General features: G+C 42.9%; 1 protein-coding gene across 3 annotated transcripts in view; it reads left to right on the top strand.

Moving 5' to 3' along the window:
• The window catches only part of LOC129819949 (ubiquitin carboxyl-terminal hydrolase 2-like), a 42,358-nt gene extending 25,446 nt beyond the window's left edge, over nt 1-16,912 (top strand). For 2 of the 3 annotated variants that reach the window (XM_055876693.1, XM_055876684.1), the window contains 11 exons: nt 9,778-9,828; nt 9,949-10,072; nt 10,782-10,893; nt 11,127-11,237; nt 13,895-13,959; nt 14,051-14,154; nt 14,393-14,473; nt 14,570-14,648; nt 15,034-15,141; nt 15,661-15,781; nt 15,986-16,912. In XM_055876693.1, coding sequence (XP_055732668.1) covers nt 9,778-9,828; nt 9,949-10,072; nt 10,782-10,893; nt 11,127-11,237; nt 13,895-13,959; nt 14,051-14,154; nt 14,393-14,473; nt 14,570-14,648; nt 15,034-15,141; nt 15,661-15,781; nt 15,986-16,076 — 1,047 coding nt within the window. In that variant the 3' untranslated portion in view covers nt 16,077-16,912. Of the gene's footprint in view, nt 1-3,488; nt 4,103-9,777; nt 9,829-9,948; nt 10,073-10,781; nt 10,894-11,126; nt 11,238-13,894; nt 13,960-14,050; nt 14,155-14,392; nt 14,474-14,569; nt 14,649-15,033; nt 15,142-15,660; nt 15,782-15,985 lie in introns of those variants that run through there. The other variant, XM_055876702.1, reaches the window with a different exon arrangement.
• Nucleotides 16,913-17,450: the final 538 nt, after the last annotated feature.

Here is a 17,450-nt window from a genome sequence, read left to right as displayed (position 1 = left end):
TACTTGTATCCTGCCTTCCCGCCGTTGGGACAACGACTCCCATTGTTAGGGTGGAGACATGAGCATCTCTCCATTATATACAGGTCTCTGTCCGTGTGCACCTTTCCATTAACACACACACACACACCAAGTCCCTCCTCCTGCCACTCACAACAACCAAGATGAGAGATCACTTCTTCCTCTCTGACAAGCGGTTTCAACTCACTAATTGCATTTGCGGTTTGATCCAACAGAATCAGTCATATGGATTCCGAAACATATTGAGACTCAAATTGCGCGCCGACCAGAACCTACAAAAACGGGAGTATCAATGAACATTGATTCTGGAAAATGTATTTTCAGTTTATTGCGTGCGGCATTGAGATAAAACGGACCGCTAGCAGCATTTTAGCCAAATACTGTTATATTATTTGTCTAGTCTGTGTTAAAGCATAAAACACAAATATATAACGAATTGGCAAGGCGTTCTCATTCGGAGAAATACGGATGGCCACTCGACATTTCAACATCTGAACAAAATGGGCATGCTAGCATTCTGTTCAAACTGTTGCAGACGGACAGAAGGGCGTGTTTATAACAAGTCAACTGGTCTACCTTGTTAGCTACCAATTGGATCTAAATTGGCTAAAATGATTACAGAGCTGCCAACTCCCACTCATTGGCCGGGGGGGGGGTCCTCAGACCCCTTGTGAGACCATATGCTGACACATGCACATTTGTGGCCTGCTGGAGGTCATTTTGCAGGGCTCTGGCAGTGCTCCTCCTTGCACAAAGGCAGAGGTAGCGGTCCTGCTGCTGGGTTGTTGCCCTCCTACGGCCTCCTCCACGTCTCCTGATGTACTGGCCTGTCTCCTGGTAGCGCCTCCATCCTCTGGACACTACGCTGACAGACACAGCAAGCCTTCTTGCCACAGCTCGCATTGATGTGCCATCCTGGATGAGCTGCACTACCTGAGCCACTTGTGTGGGTTGTAGACTCCGTCTCATGCTACCACTAGAGTGAAAGCACCGCCAGCATTCAAAAGTGACCAAAACATCAGCCAGGAAGCATAGGAACTGAGAAGTGGTCTGTGGTCACCACCTGCAGAACCACTCCTTTATTGGGGGTGTCTTGCTAATTGCCTATAATTTCCACCTTTTGTCTTTTACATTTGCACAAGAGCATGTGAAATGTATTGTCAATCAGTGTTGCTTCCTAAGTGGACAGTTTGATTTCACAGAAGTGTGATTGACTTGGAGTTACATTGTGTTGTTTAAGTGTTCCCTTTATTTTTTTGAGCAGTGTACTTAGCTAGCTACGTTTGCTCTGACTAATACAGCCTGAAACCAGTGATGGTGTAGGCCTAAATCAGTATGCTGTTTGTGCAACAGTATCTTCTAAATCAAAGAGAATAGGCGAAGCATAAATATTTTGGCTGCATGAAGAAACATTTCATGTAGCCAAAGATTATAGGGACCCCTAGGAAACACTGACCAACACTTTGGTTCCTACCCTGTCACAATAACTCCTTCCTGTCATTTTCATTCGTTGTCATGTCAAACAGCACTGTATTCAAATTGCCCACAATTATTTATATTCTAACTAAAGAATTAAAATAAACATATTTCCATGATTCCAACAATTCACACACATTCAAAAAAAAATTAACAAAATAAAATAAAAAGTAAATCGCACGTCAAATCGCAATTGCAACATTGGATTACAAATAAGGCCTCAGCATTTTGCCCATATTGTGCAGCCCTATGTGACAGTGTGGAAATTATCTAAAATGAGTGCAGGAAATTATTTTGGGTTGAATTGAACAGTATAAAACAATCAGAATGGAGAAAGACCCATTGAAATCACTTAGAATGTATGTGTTGCCACCCTAGGGTCATGCATTACTCATAAAGCAAATGTAGAACTTTTATTATTCAAAAACATAAAATACTGTCAAACTATTTTTAAATACCATGTTATGATATTTTAGCCATTTCCCCCAGTGGTAATTATTTTATTTATTTTTTACAAAAAAGGCATTTTAATAGACAGACTTGAATGCCAGATCAGTGATTATTTCAAAAAAGCAGATTAATCTATTTTTTATAAAATAATTACATCATTAGTGGGTCTTATGGTTGTGGAAGGCTCATATTTAGCCTAGGTATAATTTCACAATCCCTGAGTTTATTATATTATTGCTGACTATTTGCAATGCAGCGTATTTTACCTTTAATTGTACAAAAAGCTTATTTAGAGAACACTTACATCGAGATATATATCGTGAATCGCACATAACTTTGAGAAAAATCAATATATGATTTTTAGACCATAATTCCCAACCTTACGTGAGTGGCGTTTCATAAGAGGAATGCACTGATTCTCAGGGAGCGGGTCAGTTCCACGCTGCTTACGTAATGATGCGGCGAAAAGCGACACTTTGCTTTCGTACGATTATGGAGCTGTGTTTGGTTGTTGGGTTTCCTGTTTATGTTTTGAGAGTGGATGTATTACTTTTTCTTAACACCCCCTCTAGCTGGTATTATTCTGCGTACAGATTGAATGTGACTGTAGAGTTATGATGGGCCAATTAGGAGTAGGGTCGAGTTCATTGGACCCCAAATGGCAGAAAACGGGGAAGGGAATACCTAGACTGGAAAGCTAATTTTCGTTTACGGTTGCAAAACCCTTTTCGACTGTGTGCCTTAATGAGCACAACCCTGCGATGCCAAAAATCTGCTTGCATAAAAAAATATCTCAGATCCAGGGAAAAGGTTTGATTGGGTAATGTGTTACATTGCTCTTACTGTACCCCAGGGTCGTATTCATTACTGTACGCCGTAGCAACACGTTCTATAACGGAAAATGAAAACAACGTTTCTTATTGGTCAGATCTAGGTAGGCCCTCCCTGTTTCGCGCTGTTTGCTCCTTAGTGAATGCGACCCAGTTTTGTCATTCATTCACAATATTCTAGAGAAACGCATGGCAATGCTTGAGCTAGGACCAACTGTTGCTTTAGTTAGCTCAAGCAACACTCGTTGGACGTTATTGACTTTTGATTGACATAATGCCATAAGCATGACATAATGCTTGTCATATCATGTTATTGGTTTTACTTATGACATTACACTGATATTATGCATTATATTGTCAAGCTAAATTCACATGTCAAGGTGGAAGAAACAAATGCTGTGAGGCAAAGTATAAAAATATATGGATGGAAAAATGTATCTATATAGAGACCGACAAACGTAAAATGTACGCATGACAGTAAGTAGCTTTGGATAAAAGCGTCAGCGAAATTGCAATATTATTATAGACGGACGAGTATATCATGCATTTCCACCACCCTCCTCTCACTCATCCTCTCCGCTTTCATCCTCCTCTGTGAATGGGGAGAACGTCTCGTCCTCTGCTGTTTGACGTCTCGACAAGCATGAGATACTTCGTGACGTCTACTGAGTCCGAGGGGGCGTGTGCTGTGTAGTAAAACGAAAAGGCACTGCACACCGACTCTAGTTTATTCAACCCACACTGAGAGAGGTGGAACCTTATGCAATCGAATCGGCCTCAGTCTGCAGGCAGTGATATTCCAGATTGAGTTTGGGGTCTAATGTTATTCTGGTAGGCAAAGTGCCGGTTGGGGCCTATATGTTTCTGTTTATTTATAAATAAAGGCTAGTATATAGGCTTGACTACCTGATCTATAGGGTTGTCTCACTTCTGACGGACTGCAAATCGCGACAATTGATCATCAACGCCTGTTTTATTTGATCATTAAAAGTGTTTCGAAGGATTAATTGAACACCTTGTCCTCGATGAGAAGAACATTTTCCTTACCAAGTGCAACCACGTTACACAGGGACCAGCTACTGTTGCACCCGCGGTAGACAACTTTTCAGCATCGCCACCTCTAATTGATTGTATCGTCTGCTGTATAGACCGTAGCCTACACCGCCATCATGCCTAGTATGCGACAGTCGTATACCGTCACCGTGCCCGAGGAGCCGCCGGTCACCGCATTCCCCTTCATAAAGACGGACCTGCGCAGGAAGAGTCCTCCAATGTCGCGCTCAATGTTGGTGTCCACATTTGTGGGTCTTCTTATTAATCAAGCCAAGGTGAGTGCGCCTATTCGGTATGCAAGCAAATGCATATTCAGGTAGCCGGTGCCCAAATTGTGACTGAGCGAATATATTGTCAGACGATTTTTGATATTAGGTTTACGGGCCTATTTCATATTTCCATTTATCATTGGATAGATTTGTTTTAGTTACAGGCGACATTTCCATCAACAACATACACCTCAGGAAAGGATCATGTTGGCAGCTACTTACGTAACAATATCACTTACCCTGTCAGCAACAGATTAAATGTGTTATGAAATTGCTTTTAGAGTTTGAGCCCATTAAACTACACTTTCCACGTTGGAACTTGGAATCTTGACGGGTCCGTGGCTTAGTTATTGATTTGCCAAAGCAAAAGTGAAGCAAGGCTAACTTAAATTCTGCACCTGTAGGTCGAATAGGCAAGCCTTCATCCTCTCCAAAAAAAGTTACACGTTATTTCGACACCCGTGATAATATAAAATAATAGAGTTACACTTTTGTGTGGTGGAATGTTGTCATCCTACACAGGCCAATATAGGCTCAAGGTTGTTGCATTGTTAACAAATGTGGATCCAAATATGGTATGACAGCCAGCATTCAATAGCAATCGTTTCGATCCAATAAGAATAGTTTCACATTATGTTCAAGTCATCGGGCATCTGAAAACAGTGCTCGAAACAGCTGCCTGCCTGTCAATTTACTGTAATCTCGTGCGGCTGATTTGGTTACATAAATCTGCAGTTTAGCAGTTCTTACAGAGCATCCTGTACACAAGCGTTTCTCAACCACGACCCCCTGGGTTACTCTGGGAAGTAACGACAGCAGTAACAGCAAAAGATTGGGAACCACTGCTCTAAACTGAGTGCGTGCATCGCCGGCCGTAATGCACATAATGTAGGCCTGCTTTCTTCCCTTCCAGCTGTGCTTTTTTGGCCCTGAATGTAGGCTACACTGTACAGTACAGAGAATTAGTGACGGGACAAATGTGTGCCTTTCCCTTCTGAAACTCCAATGCAACATGCACTATAGTCTACTGAAAGGAGAAGAATTAGGCCTAAAGAAAAAAGATAATAGTCCGTGCCACATCAATGTTAACACTACACAGTACTTTAAAGTCGTTCTTCAAATAATATGTGTTTTTTAAATAGCATATATGTAGGCCTAAAGACCTGTATAACATACCACAACATAGACAGGGTCCGTATGTATCAAGCGTCTGAGTACGATTTTGATTTAGGATTAGTTTAGCTTTTCTTATCATACGGAATAAGATTACATGGACATGGGGGAACTGATCCTAGATCAGCACTCCTACTCCGAGACCCTTTATGAATACCGGCTGGTTAATCCTTACATGAATAACTGAGGAAATGACAGGATGACCCCTAGTGGACAAACCAAAGGCCCACAATGCCCTATAGCACCCTGTCTATCGTTCCTTCTATCAGTCAAGTTCTCAACACAAAACCTCGCAATGAAACACCAAACAAACCACCATTCATAATCATTGCCCTCAGTGACTGCTGCTTAGCCCTTGAAAGTCAAACGTACCGCAGTATACACTTGACAAAGAACACTGTTTTACCTCATCGTGTTCCCTGGTTGATAGAGGAAAGTCCCATCAGCACTTGTGGGTGAAGATGACCTGATTTTGCCTATTGTTACATAACCTCAACACACGATAGGGTATCGAGAACACTGTTATCACCATTTGACCATTTGGCCTAACAATTAGGGGCGTGACGTTGCTTTACGACTTTGAACGAACACCAATAGATAAGGAATGTCAGCCCGTGTCTCCAAGAATGTCTCGTCTTATCTCATGTACTGTACAGTAAGCTGTGGGTGCATGGGTCCTCACAATGGGCTGAGGGCCTAAAGATATGGATGTCCTTTACGGGGGACATCTAGAGAGCAGAATGTTCCTACGTCAGCACCATCACAGTGACAAGCATCGCAGAACCGTAATGCAACATTATTGCTGCTTTGACAACATTATCAATGGTTCTAATACGTTATCAATGCTTTATCCACCACCGTTTTTAGTCTTATTGGTATGAGCAGTACAGTCTGCCTACGGTGTGGCTGCTGGGTGGTGCACCATATGCCAACTTTATGTGGGTATGAGTGTGTATGAGAGAGCTATGAAACGGGTTTTGTGTGTGTGCGCGTGCGTGTGTGCGCCCAGTCACAAGTTGTTTGGCTGTGACTAGTCCTGCAAAGCAAGGTTGGAGAACACAGCGTTCTCCCCACTCTTACACTTTCAACCTGTGCCAACCAATGGAATATCTGCCTCCTCAGAACAGATGGGCCGTTAGCCAATTAGGGCCCTTTATTGTTGGACCCCCCTCCATGTTCTGAGTGAGCCACATGCCAATAGAGCCCATTCTCTACAGGCCTCTCCTCAGTAATCACTGTAACAGTGTCCCTGGCGCTGGTGTTATTTCTACCCAGGGTGTGAGAAACTGACCTGTGCATGTGGCTCAAGCCATATGGTCCGTCTCAGCGCTAACGATGAGGAGTGGGCCCAGACACGCTCTCTGAAGGGCCATGTAAAGCAGCACTGTCTGTACTCAGTACTCACACTCCAGCTCAATGAATTTGGCCTTTAGTCAGTGCCTGCACTGCTCTACCAGTGGAAAGTGAACTATGAGAAAGAAGTATGAGGAATTTGGTACCTGTATGGGTGTGAGAAGTGGCATTGTGGTGCTACATACTGTACAGTATGTAGAGTGGTTTGGGGTGGGACAGGAGATAGTCACTGACTCACATGTATCTGACTGCTGTTTCTACTTCATTCACTGTGTGTGTGTGTGTGTGTGTGTGTGTGTGTGTGTGTGTGTGTGTGTGTGTGTGTGTGTGTGTGTGTGTGTGTGTGTGTGTGTGTGTGTGTGTGTGTGTGTGTGTACGCATGTTCCTTTTAGGCCTGTGTGTGCCTGACTGTTTGTGTTTATACTGTACCCACATGCACGTGTGATGCCACCCCAGTCCTGTCAGCTGTGGCGTCAGGCGGGTGAGCCTCCCGTAGGTGTTTCATTCGTCAGCAGATGCACCGATGCACTTTCACCAAACCCTCCACTTCAATCTGGACTAGCCTAGCTAGAATACTAGAGGAATATGTAATATTAATATGTAACTTCCAAGAATTTCTAATTCCCTGAAATGTCCCTCTAATACAGCAATGTGTATTACGGGTACACTGTATACAGCAATGTGTATTACGGGTACACTGTATACAGCAATGTGTATTACGGGGACACTCTATACAGCAATGTGTATTACGGGGACATCGTATACAGTAGGTTACATGTAGCAGTTAGCTTGGAAAAGCAACATTATCCATTAACCCATCTTAACCCGGAACTGGTGTAACCCAGTATTCAGGGAAGATTATGTTAATACATTATGGCTGATGGTGGGGGGTAAATGTAGCTTACTACGACTGTGATATGTGGTTGTCTCACCTAGCTATTTTAAGATGAATGCACTAACTGTAAGTTGCTCGGATAAGAGCGTCAGCTAAATTATTAAAATGTTATGTTTCTGTATAGCACTTTGTGACCTGCTGATGTAAAAAGGGATTTATTAATACATTTGATTGATTAATGTAATGTACAATTATATTAAAAGTCTATAGTGTATACAGTAAAGCAACTATATGCTTATGGCTTAACCCAGTATTCAAGGAAGACCTGGTCTGTCTAGTGGGTTCCCGTAAGGTTAGACTTTGTGCACGGGGGCATTGTCATGCTGAGACAGGAAAGGCCTTTCTCCAAACTTTTGCTACAAAGCTGGAAGCACAGAATCATTTAGAATGTCATTGTATGCTGTAGCTTTAAGATGTCCCTTCACTGGAACTAAGGGGCCTAGCTCAAACCATGATAAACAGCTCCAGACCATTATTTCTCTTCCACCAAACTTTACAGTTGGCACTATGCATTTGGCCAGATAACGTTCTCCTGACATCTGCTAAACCCAGATTCATCTGTCGGACTGCCAGCAGGTGAAGTGTGATTCATCACTCCAGAGAATGTGTTTCCACTGCTCCAAGCTTTACACCACTCCAGCTGACGCTTGGCATTGCGCATGGTGATCTTAGGCTTGTGTGCGGCTGGTCGACCATGGAAACCCATTTCATGAAGCTCCCAACGAACAGTTCTTGTGCTGACATTGCTTCCAGAGGCAGCTTTGAACTCTGGAGTGAGTGTTGCAACCGAGGACAGATGATTTTTACGCGCTACATGCTTCAGCACTCGGCGGTGTGGCCTACCACTTTGCGGCTGAGCCGTTGTTGCTCTTAGACGTTTCCACTTCACAAACAGCACTTACAGTTGACCGGGGCAGCTTTACCAGGCAGAAATTTGACGAACTGACTTGTTGGAAACGTGGCATCCATGACGGTGCCACGTTGAAAGTCACTGAACTCTTCAATACGGGCCGTTCTACAGCCAATATTTGTCTGTGGAGATTGCATGGCTGTGTGCTGAAATAGCCAAATCCACTAATTTGAATGGGTGTCCCTATACTTTATGCCATGTAGTGTATGTGTGGTGACAGTATTGACACTGACACAAGCTAAGTCTCTATAGTCTATACAGTGTAGAATTTAGGTTTATGCTTAACCCAGTATTCATATGAATGGGATTGAATAGGGACAGTTAATTGCTGAATTACCTAGTCATGTGTACAGTCGATGTCTCCGTACAGTAAATGTTAAATAATTGAGATCCATTCCATCAAAACCAACATAGTAGTTGTAGGGATACTCACTCTCTTACCCAGGGCACATCGCCCTGTGAATTCTATCACGTGGGCTGCTATAAAGTTAACACCTCAAGGGCGGCAGGTAGCCTAGTGGTTAGAGCGTTGGGCCAGTAACCGAAAGGTTGCTAGATCGAATCCCTGAGCCGACGAGGTAAAAATCTGTCGTTCTGCCCCTGAACAAGGCACTGTTCCTCGGCCGTCATTGTAAATAAGAATTTGTTCTTAACTGACTTGCCTAGTTAAATAAATACAAATCAAAAAGGGTCTGTGACATCACCATGCGATAGGAGCCTGTTGGTGGCGGTGTTACTTTGCGGAATGGCAATGATTAGCAGAGCAGTGGCAGATTCCTCCAGTGATACTATGTCATATGTGATCCGTGTGGCAGGGTGACAACCCGTGTGAGTGTATCACACAGCCCCGGGAGGCTCTCGCACACATGCGGAATGCGGTATACGCCGCCAGACGCTGTCATATGTTCAGTATGCCGACTATTCTCATCCCAGCTCTATGTGCTTACACCGTAGTAATACCCCACTGTTACTATAGTACTACCATACCCTTCAGACAACGTTACACCACTCCAGTGAACATCCAACATGTCAGTGTACACTACTGTCATCAAAGGCCATACAGTTCACGCACTGTGTATAATTAAGCAATAAGGCCTGAGGGGGTGTGGTATATGGCCAATATACCATGACTAAGGTCTAACTCCGTGGGGGTAAATAGTAATACCACCAGTTTCTTTCAGTATTCACTGGATAGAGGGTTCTATTTCCTGACTCACAAGAGCAGGCTTAAACTGGTGACCTCGTGTTTGGTCCCATGTTCTTGTAAGTTGTCATGTACCATAGTGTGACTGAGTGAAGAAAGATTTCTGCTGTGCTCTAACCCGCGTCTCTCTTTCTTTGCCTCAAAAGAACTCCAAGAGTCCTCAAGGCCTGGTGGGACTGAGAAACCTCGGCAACACAGTGAGTAAACCATTACTTCAATCACTAACACACGAGTCTGTTTGTACACTGTGTTTATGTCTGGTCTGGTTTATAGTGGATCTGATGTCGTCTATCCCCTCTCTCTCTGTCCTGGTGTAGTGTTTCATGAACTCAATCCTGCAGTGTCTGAGCAACACTCCTGACCTGAGGGACTACTGTCTGAGGAACACGCACCGCACCGACCTCAACAACAACTGCAGGGCCAAGGCCGCTCTCATGGAGGGTAAGGCACACTACTGATCCAACTAGGAGCACTTTACTTAAGCCTGAGTGTGAAGTGCATTGTTAGAATAACATTAGGACGTTACCAGCTGTCAAATTCTGAAAAGGTTGGAAGTGGACCAGTGTGGACTATTTGGTAATAAAACATAATAAGAATCCATTATTTCCCTTAGGACAACATTGTGTAAAGAAGCACTAACCATGATTATGCAGCATCATTATCATCCTAAGAATATTTCCAGAACCACCTGGGGACACTATAATACTGACCTCCAATGTGTAACATAACCTCTATGCTTAATACTTGGACAGATTGTGTCGTAAATTGATTTGAAATTTATAGGAGCTATTCTGCGCAAGCACACACACACACACACACACACACGGTTTGGAAATGATTAACATTTGAACAGTAGCTAAGGTCTGTCTGCTACCTGATTGTTATTCTTCACATGGCTCCTCTCCCCTGCAATGTGACCTCTGCTTCACAGTACAAGGGCTCTAAAAGTGGTCTTATTTTCTTTCCCCTGTCTCTCTCTCGCTCGGTCTCCCCGTCTCTTTCTCTCTCTCTCTCACACACACACACACACACACACACACACACACACACACACACACACACACACACACACACACACACACACACACACACACACACACACACACACACACACACACACACACACACACACACACACACACACACACAGAGTTTGCCAAACTCACTCAGACCCTATGGACGTCAGTCAGCAGCGAGGCCATCAGTCCCTCAGACTTCAAGACCCAGATCCAGAGATACGCGCCCAAATTTGTGGGATACAAGTAGGTTAATTCAGAAAAAGGCTGTGGTCTGTTCTAGTAATTATATTTCTATGGTCATACGTGTGCCGTGAGAACGCGAGTTCATAAATTAGTGTTAGCTATTAAGAACGGCATCTCGCTCTCTCTCCCTTTCCCAGTAAGGCATTAATGTATGTTAATATCTTTCATTTCTTATTTTGTGGTTGAAAAGGAAAGCTTTTGAAATGAAATATCTTTCTCTCTCTCTCCTCTAGTCAGCAGGACGCTCAGGAGTTCCTGCGTTTCCTATTGGACGGCCTTCACAACGAGGTCAACAGGGTCACAGTGAGGCCCAGGCTCCCGGCCGAGGACATTGACCACCTCTCGTAAGTCTCACCTGCTGTAGCACCAACCCAGGGGCATGTTCAGTAGTTTTAACCGTTTTGAAAAGGACAAGGAAAATCAGCGTTTCTTAGTGGACAAGCCTGGGTAGTCCCTTACCGTTTCAGTCCGTTTCCTTCTGTTTGGTGCCTACCCACTGGGCACAGACACTAATTCAACGTCTATTCCAAGTTGGTTCTACGTCATTTCATTAAAATGACGTGGAAAAAATGTTGATTCAACCAGTGTGTGCCTAGTAGATAATGAACCTGACCTGTTCTCCTAGGATTAGACATGCCTAGACATGCCTCATGATATTCAGGCAGTTAACTGCCTTTGTAATGAGTCATGTTTTATTGGTTAAAGATATTCTCTGGTACTTTTGTATACCTTTTAGCCAGTAGTTCTGAAAGTAGCGCACAAGAGCAAAAAGTGGTCCCTGAAAATTGTACACTACTTCACAAATGTGTTGATATGTGTAACACGTCATTGCTCTCTCTCTCCTCTACTGTGTGCATCTTGCTAGCTCTCACTCAAATGGCGAGAGGCTGTAACTAGAATTGCTAGGGGGGCTGACCCACGTGGGGGTAAATGTAGGGAAAATGGCGTAGGACAGCCTCCAGAAAACAGTTGCTTTCAAACTAGGTATTTCGTGGCTAATTGAAGTAAGTCAGTAATTCTGTTAACAGATTATGCATGCATGAACTACACATTGCCACATACAGCCCAAAGCTGCAGGTTTCAAAAAGACTTACTAGTCAGCAAAGTACCAGAGCATGTCTTTAAGTGCTTTTTTTACCAAGAATGGGTGCCCCAGTTTAAACCTATCTGTATTAAAGAGGAGTGTGTCTGTTGTAGAGGACAGCTTGTTTGACTGTAAACTCACTTGGGATCTGTGTTAGAGAGGACCCAGCTAGCACATTTGGTTCCTTGGAAGTTGTGGGAATGTACGTTTTTGGTTTCCCGTTGGTTCTGTGAACGAAACGTATGGCTTCCTGACAGGGGAATCATATTTTGTTTTTAAGTGAAAATTTAACCTGTTCTGGGAACATCCATTTTTACGTTTCAGGGGGGTTCTGAGAATGTTTTACTATGGTTCCCTGAAAGTTTTCCTGGAAGGTTTTATTAACGTTCTGAGAATGGAAATGATAGGTTATTTGTAGGTAATTAAATAACATTCTGAGAACATGTTTCAATAAGACTTTTAATAACACTGCTAGCTTAGTTTGGGTTAACGATTTTGAGCTCCAAGCACTGATAGGACACATGGAAATGAATTTGCTTAGGCATTAACCTATGATTTTCTGTTCTCTATCCATGGAATTAGTTAGCATGCCATGTTTTTTTACGCATACAATGCTGTTCATTTTAGTCCATTCAAACGGACCCTATTTCAAAGGAAACACAAAGTCATTAATATCACCTGAATACACTTAACAAGAAGAGGATAGAGTTTTTTTTTGACACAGAACAGAATGTATATGTTTTTCAATAACATTATGAAAATGTTTTTTTTGTGTTTTTTATGGAATGTTTTCTTAATGTTCTGAGAGCATTACTTTAAATAGAAGCATGCAGAAAACGTTCTGCTGAAGTACTGAAATCCCCACAGAAGAACGTTGTTTCTTAGAACATAACTTTAAATATAACCATGAGTAAACCTGCAGAAAAAGTTATGCTGAGGTACTGAAATTCCTACGGAAGAACATTGTTTCTTAACGATTTGAGAACATTACTTTAAATAGAATCATTAGGAAACATGCTGAAGTACTGAAATTCCCACAGAAGAACATTCCCACTGGGCACAGACGTCAATTCAACGTCTATTCCACGTTGGTTCAACGTAATTTCAATGAAATGGAAACAACGGGCGGCAGGGTAGCCTAGTGGCAGGGTAGCCTAGTGGTTAGAGCGTTGGACTAGTAACCGGAAGGTTGCAAGTTCAAATCCCCGAGCTGACAAGGTACAAATCTGTCGTTCTGCCCCTGAACAGGCAGTTAACCCACTGTTCCTAGGCCGTCATTGAAAATAAGAATTTGTTCTTAACTGACTTGCCTAGTTAAATAAAGGTAAAAAAATAAAAATAAATAAAATGGAAACAACATTGATTCAACCAGTGTGTGCACAGTGGGTTGTATCTTAATGTTCTTTGAACTATTTCAGAACATTCACAATGTCAAACCAGTTGGAGAACGTTCCTAGAACAGTACAAAAATGTAAATGAAATGTAGCCATGTTTGAACTTATGGGAAACGTTCTGTTAAAGTAATGAAATACCAAGAAAATACTGGGGGGGGTCAAGTTCCCTTAATGTTCTGAGCATCTTCCAAAAGCCAAGCAACTATCCTGCACCATTCCCAGGAAGTTGTGGGAAGGTTGCATGCAAAATAACCATAGGACAACCACGCTCTCACCAGGCTCTAAGAAACATATGGTTCTCAGACCATTATGTGCTAGCTGGGGAATGTATGTTCTAGAGTACAGGTTGTTTGACCGTAAACTGACCTGGGATCTGTATTCGAGAGGAATCTGTCTGTTCTACAGGACAGCTTGTTTAACGTAAACTGACCCAGGATCTATGTTAGAGAGGAGTGTGTCTGTTCTAGAGGACAACTTGTTTGACTGTAAACTCACCTGGGATCTGTGTTTGTCTCCTCCACAGTGACAATGAGAAAGGGAAGAAAATGTGGAACAAATACCTAGAGAGAGAAGACAGCAAAGTGGTCGGTGAGTGACTGAGAAAAAGTGTGTGTATTACAAGTGTGTGTGTGTAATGTCCAATGTGTATCATCGTGTGTGTGTGTGTTTCTCTGTGTAGATCTGTTTGTTGGCCAGCTGAAGAGCTCTCTGACCTGCAGTGAGTGTGGTTACTGCTCCACAGTGTTCGATCCATTCTGGGACTTGTCACTACCCATCGCTAAGGTCAGTGTACACACACACACGTACACACTCAGACATGCAAGCAGGCATGGACACACACGCACACACACACACACACACACACACACACACACACACACACACACACACACACACACACACACACACACACACACACACACACACACACACACACACACACACACACACACACACACACACACACACACACAAAGAAACAGTGAAAGCTGTGTCTGACTGAGGGTGTTTGTGTCCGCAGAAAGGTTCAGGGGAGGTGAGTCTGACAGACTGCATGCGATTCTTCACCAAAGAAGATGTACTGGATGGAGATGAAAAACCGGTAAGGGACTACTGCTCTTGGTGTGGGTGTGTGAGTGAGTGAGACTGTGAGTTTCTGCATGTAATGACCAAACCCTCTCTTCCTCTCTTCCTCCAGACATGTTGCAGGTGTAAAGCCAGAAGGAAATGCACTAAGAAGTTCACTATCCAGAAGTTCCCCCAGATTCTTGTGCTTCGTATCCTTTCTGCTACATCATATTGGCCTCCCCAACATTGGTTCCCCTAACAATTAAATTACTCTCAATCTTGTAGTAGTACAACTTCATAGGATGTAGAAGAGTAGCAATAACACAGCATAACCAGAGCTAGAATTAACTGTTTCTAATTAACTCATTCTAGGAACTTTGCAGCCAAAATCATTGTAATGTTATGTTTCAAAAAGTGTATTGAATGTCTATGGTTCTGGGATTAACCCAGTAGCCAGCTGAGCTATGAAAGCTAGGTATAGCTCAACGCTACTTCAATATCTATATATGCTGCTATGCTATGAATAGCTACTGTATCTATGCTACTATGCTCGAGCTGTACATGTGCTTGTCCTTAACGGAGCCTGTCTCCCAGACCTCAAGCGCTTCTCAGAGAACCGCGTCCGAACCAGTAAACTCTCTACCTACGTCAACTTCCCCCTCAAAGAGCTGGACATGAGGGAATTTGCCTCCGAGAACAGCAGTAAGTAGTACCCACACAGACGAAACAAGATCTGTAAATAGGCTAGCACTCTGTCTCCAGATACTTTAATATTTTTAGAATTGCTTTTAGTGCCATTTCTTGATTATTGAGTGGTCTAATATAAGCACTGGTTCGACTGACTAGATCAACTGGCTTCATTGAACTCAGGGCACATACAGTACACACACACACAGTTCAACTGACTTGCTTTATAGTCTATAGATTTGCCATCCTCTTTGTTAAATCAGGCTTAAAACAGACATTGTCTTTAAATAATGATGGGGTGTCTGTTGAAACTGAATGAAGGCCTCAGTGATGTCAATGACATAACACTAATCTCTGTCTCTGTCTCTGTGTGTGTGTGTGTGTGTGTGTGTGTGTGTGTGTGTGTGTGTGTGTGTGTGTGTGTGTGTGTGTGTGTGTGTGTGTGTGTGTGTGTGTGTGTGTGTGTGTGTGTGTGTGTGTGTGTGTGTGTGTGTGTGTGTGTGTGTGTGTGTGTGTGTGTGTGTGTGTGTGTAGTGAACGCAGTGTATAATCTCTATGCGGTGTCCAACCACTCTGGGAACACGCTGGGTGGCCACTACACAGCCTACTGCAGGAACCCAGCCCTGGGGGAGTGGTACAGCTACAATGACTCCAGGTATGTAATGACGCCATGATGTTCCCTCCACCCTATATAACCCCCTAACATTATCATACAACCACTAGGTGTACATTTTACGACTCGGAGTCAATGGCTCTGTTTTCGGTGTGTTTGTGTCTGTATCTCTCTCTATTTCTATATCTCTGTGTCTATAACAATGCTCGGACTAACACGCACTTGTTCTCTGCGCCCTCCCTACAGGGTGAGCCCCATGTCATCCAGCCAGGTCCGCAGCAGTGATGCCTACGTGCTCTTCTACGAGCTGGCCTCCTCCTCTCATTCACGCCTGTGAAGCTACATGTCATGGACATATAGGCTACGTAAAGCCTGGCAGCCTGGTCATATGGATAATATATGGACTACATAGATCTACACAGCACCTGGATCCTATGCAACGAGCGTAAAAGGCCTGTGTCTGGTCTGATAGTTGATTTTTTGAGCCTTGCTCTGTATATATGTATACAGTAGCCCTTGGCACCATGGATTCAGCTACAACACATAGGCTGCACTTCCAGGATACAGATATTGAGTTGATGTTCAACCATAGCTGTTCTCCCGGGGACGTTGGGAAGAGTGGGTGTGTGCGTGCGCAGTCGCCATGCCGACAGTGAAAATATATTTTTTTTATGCACTACAACGAGGTCTCTAAGACCCTAAGCCGGAGTTTCGGCATTCACTTCAAGGTCACCACTGAGACATGAAAGACTATCACGTAACCTTCCGTTCTGTAAATTATTCTATTTAAACAAATGTCACCATATTTGTGACTTTAGAGATGGATGGATGACTCTAGCACCATCTGGGGTAGAACGAGGTCAGTGTTTGTCAATGCGTGTATGTACAGTTGTAAAAGGCTTAAACATAACTAGGAATTACTTCAAACAGTATTTGACTTGGGTTCCTATACTATTTGAAACTCTTTCAAATACTTTGAGCTTTTGCTTAAGCCTGCCTGGGGTGCCAGGTTTGCAGGGTTTGCAGAGCACGTTTGGGACTTTTCCACATGTTCCATTGCGACAGGAGAGCTTAATCAAGCACAGCTAAAGTATTTGTAATGATTTTAAATAGTATTTGAACCCAGGGTCATATTTATTAGTGTAAATAATAAAGGTTTTTTTTGCTACAAAATCTAGAGTTTGTTATTGGACAAATTCAGCTAATCCCTAACCCATTTGGTCTGTATTCATCCGTTTGGTGTCTACGACACTGATCTGTTCAAAACAAGGACTCACAATTGTGTAATTTTCTATCCAATATTCAAACACACCTGTACAGTAAATGGCTTTGATTAAGAGTAATCTTCTCCACCTGTGCCAACTATGAACTCATAAAGGGACAGTTCAGAGAAATTACATTTTTAGATATTTATTCCCTTATCTTGAAAGCAGTTTATTGACAAACAGTGACTACAATCCACACTTTGTTCAAGTAGTCTCTGCTAACAAATGCGAATATTATTAAATGTTTAACTGAAACAGAAACCAATGTAGGTTAGTCTTCCCCATTAAGCATGTTTTAAATTTCATGTCCAAATTATCTCTATAAATGGATTTTGTTGCCCAGTTAACCATGACTTTAAACAATTCAGAGTATTAAGGGCCCATTCATTAATGCAGAAAACAACACAATGGCAGCCTGTCACTTGGTTTGCTGGAGCTAAGCTAAT

Source organism: Salvelinus fontinalis, chromosome 2, assembly GCF_029448725.1.
Source record: "Salvelinus fontinalis isolate EN_2023a chromosome 2, ASM2944872v1, whole genome shotgun sequence".
Taxonomy (NCBI): domain Eukaryota; kingdom Metazoa; phylum Chordata; class Actinopteri; order Salmoniformes; family Salmonidae; genus Salvelinus; species Salvelinus fontinalis.
The sequence above is the reverse complement of the archived record's forward strand: the minus strand, read 5'-3'. Positions and strand labels throughout refer to the sequence as shown.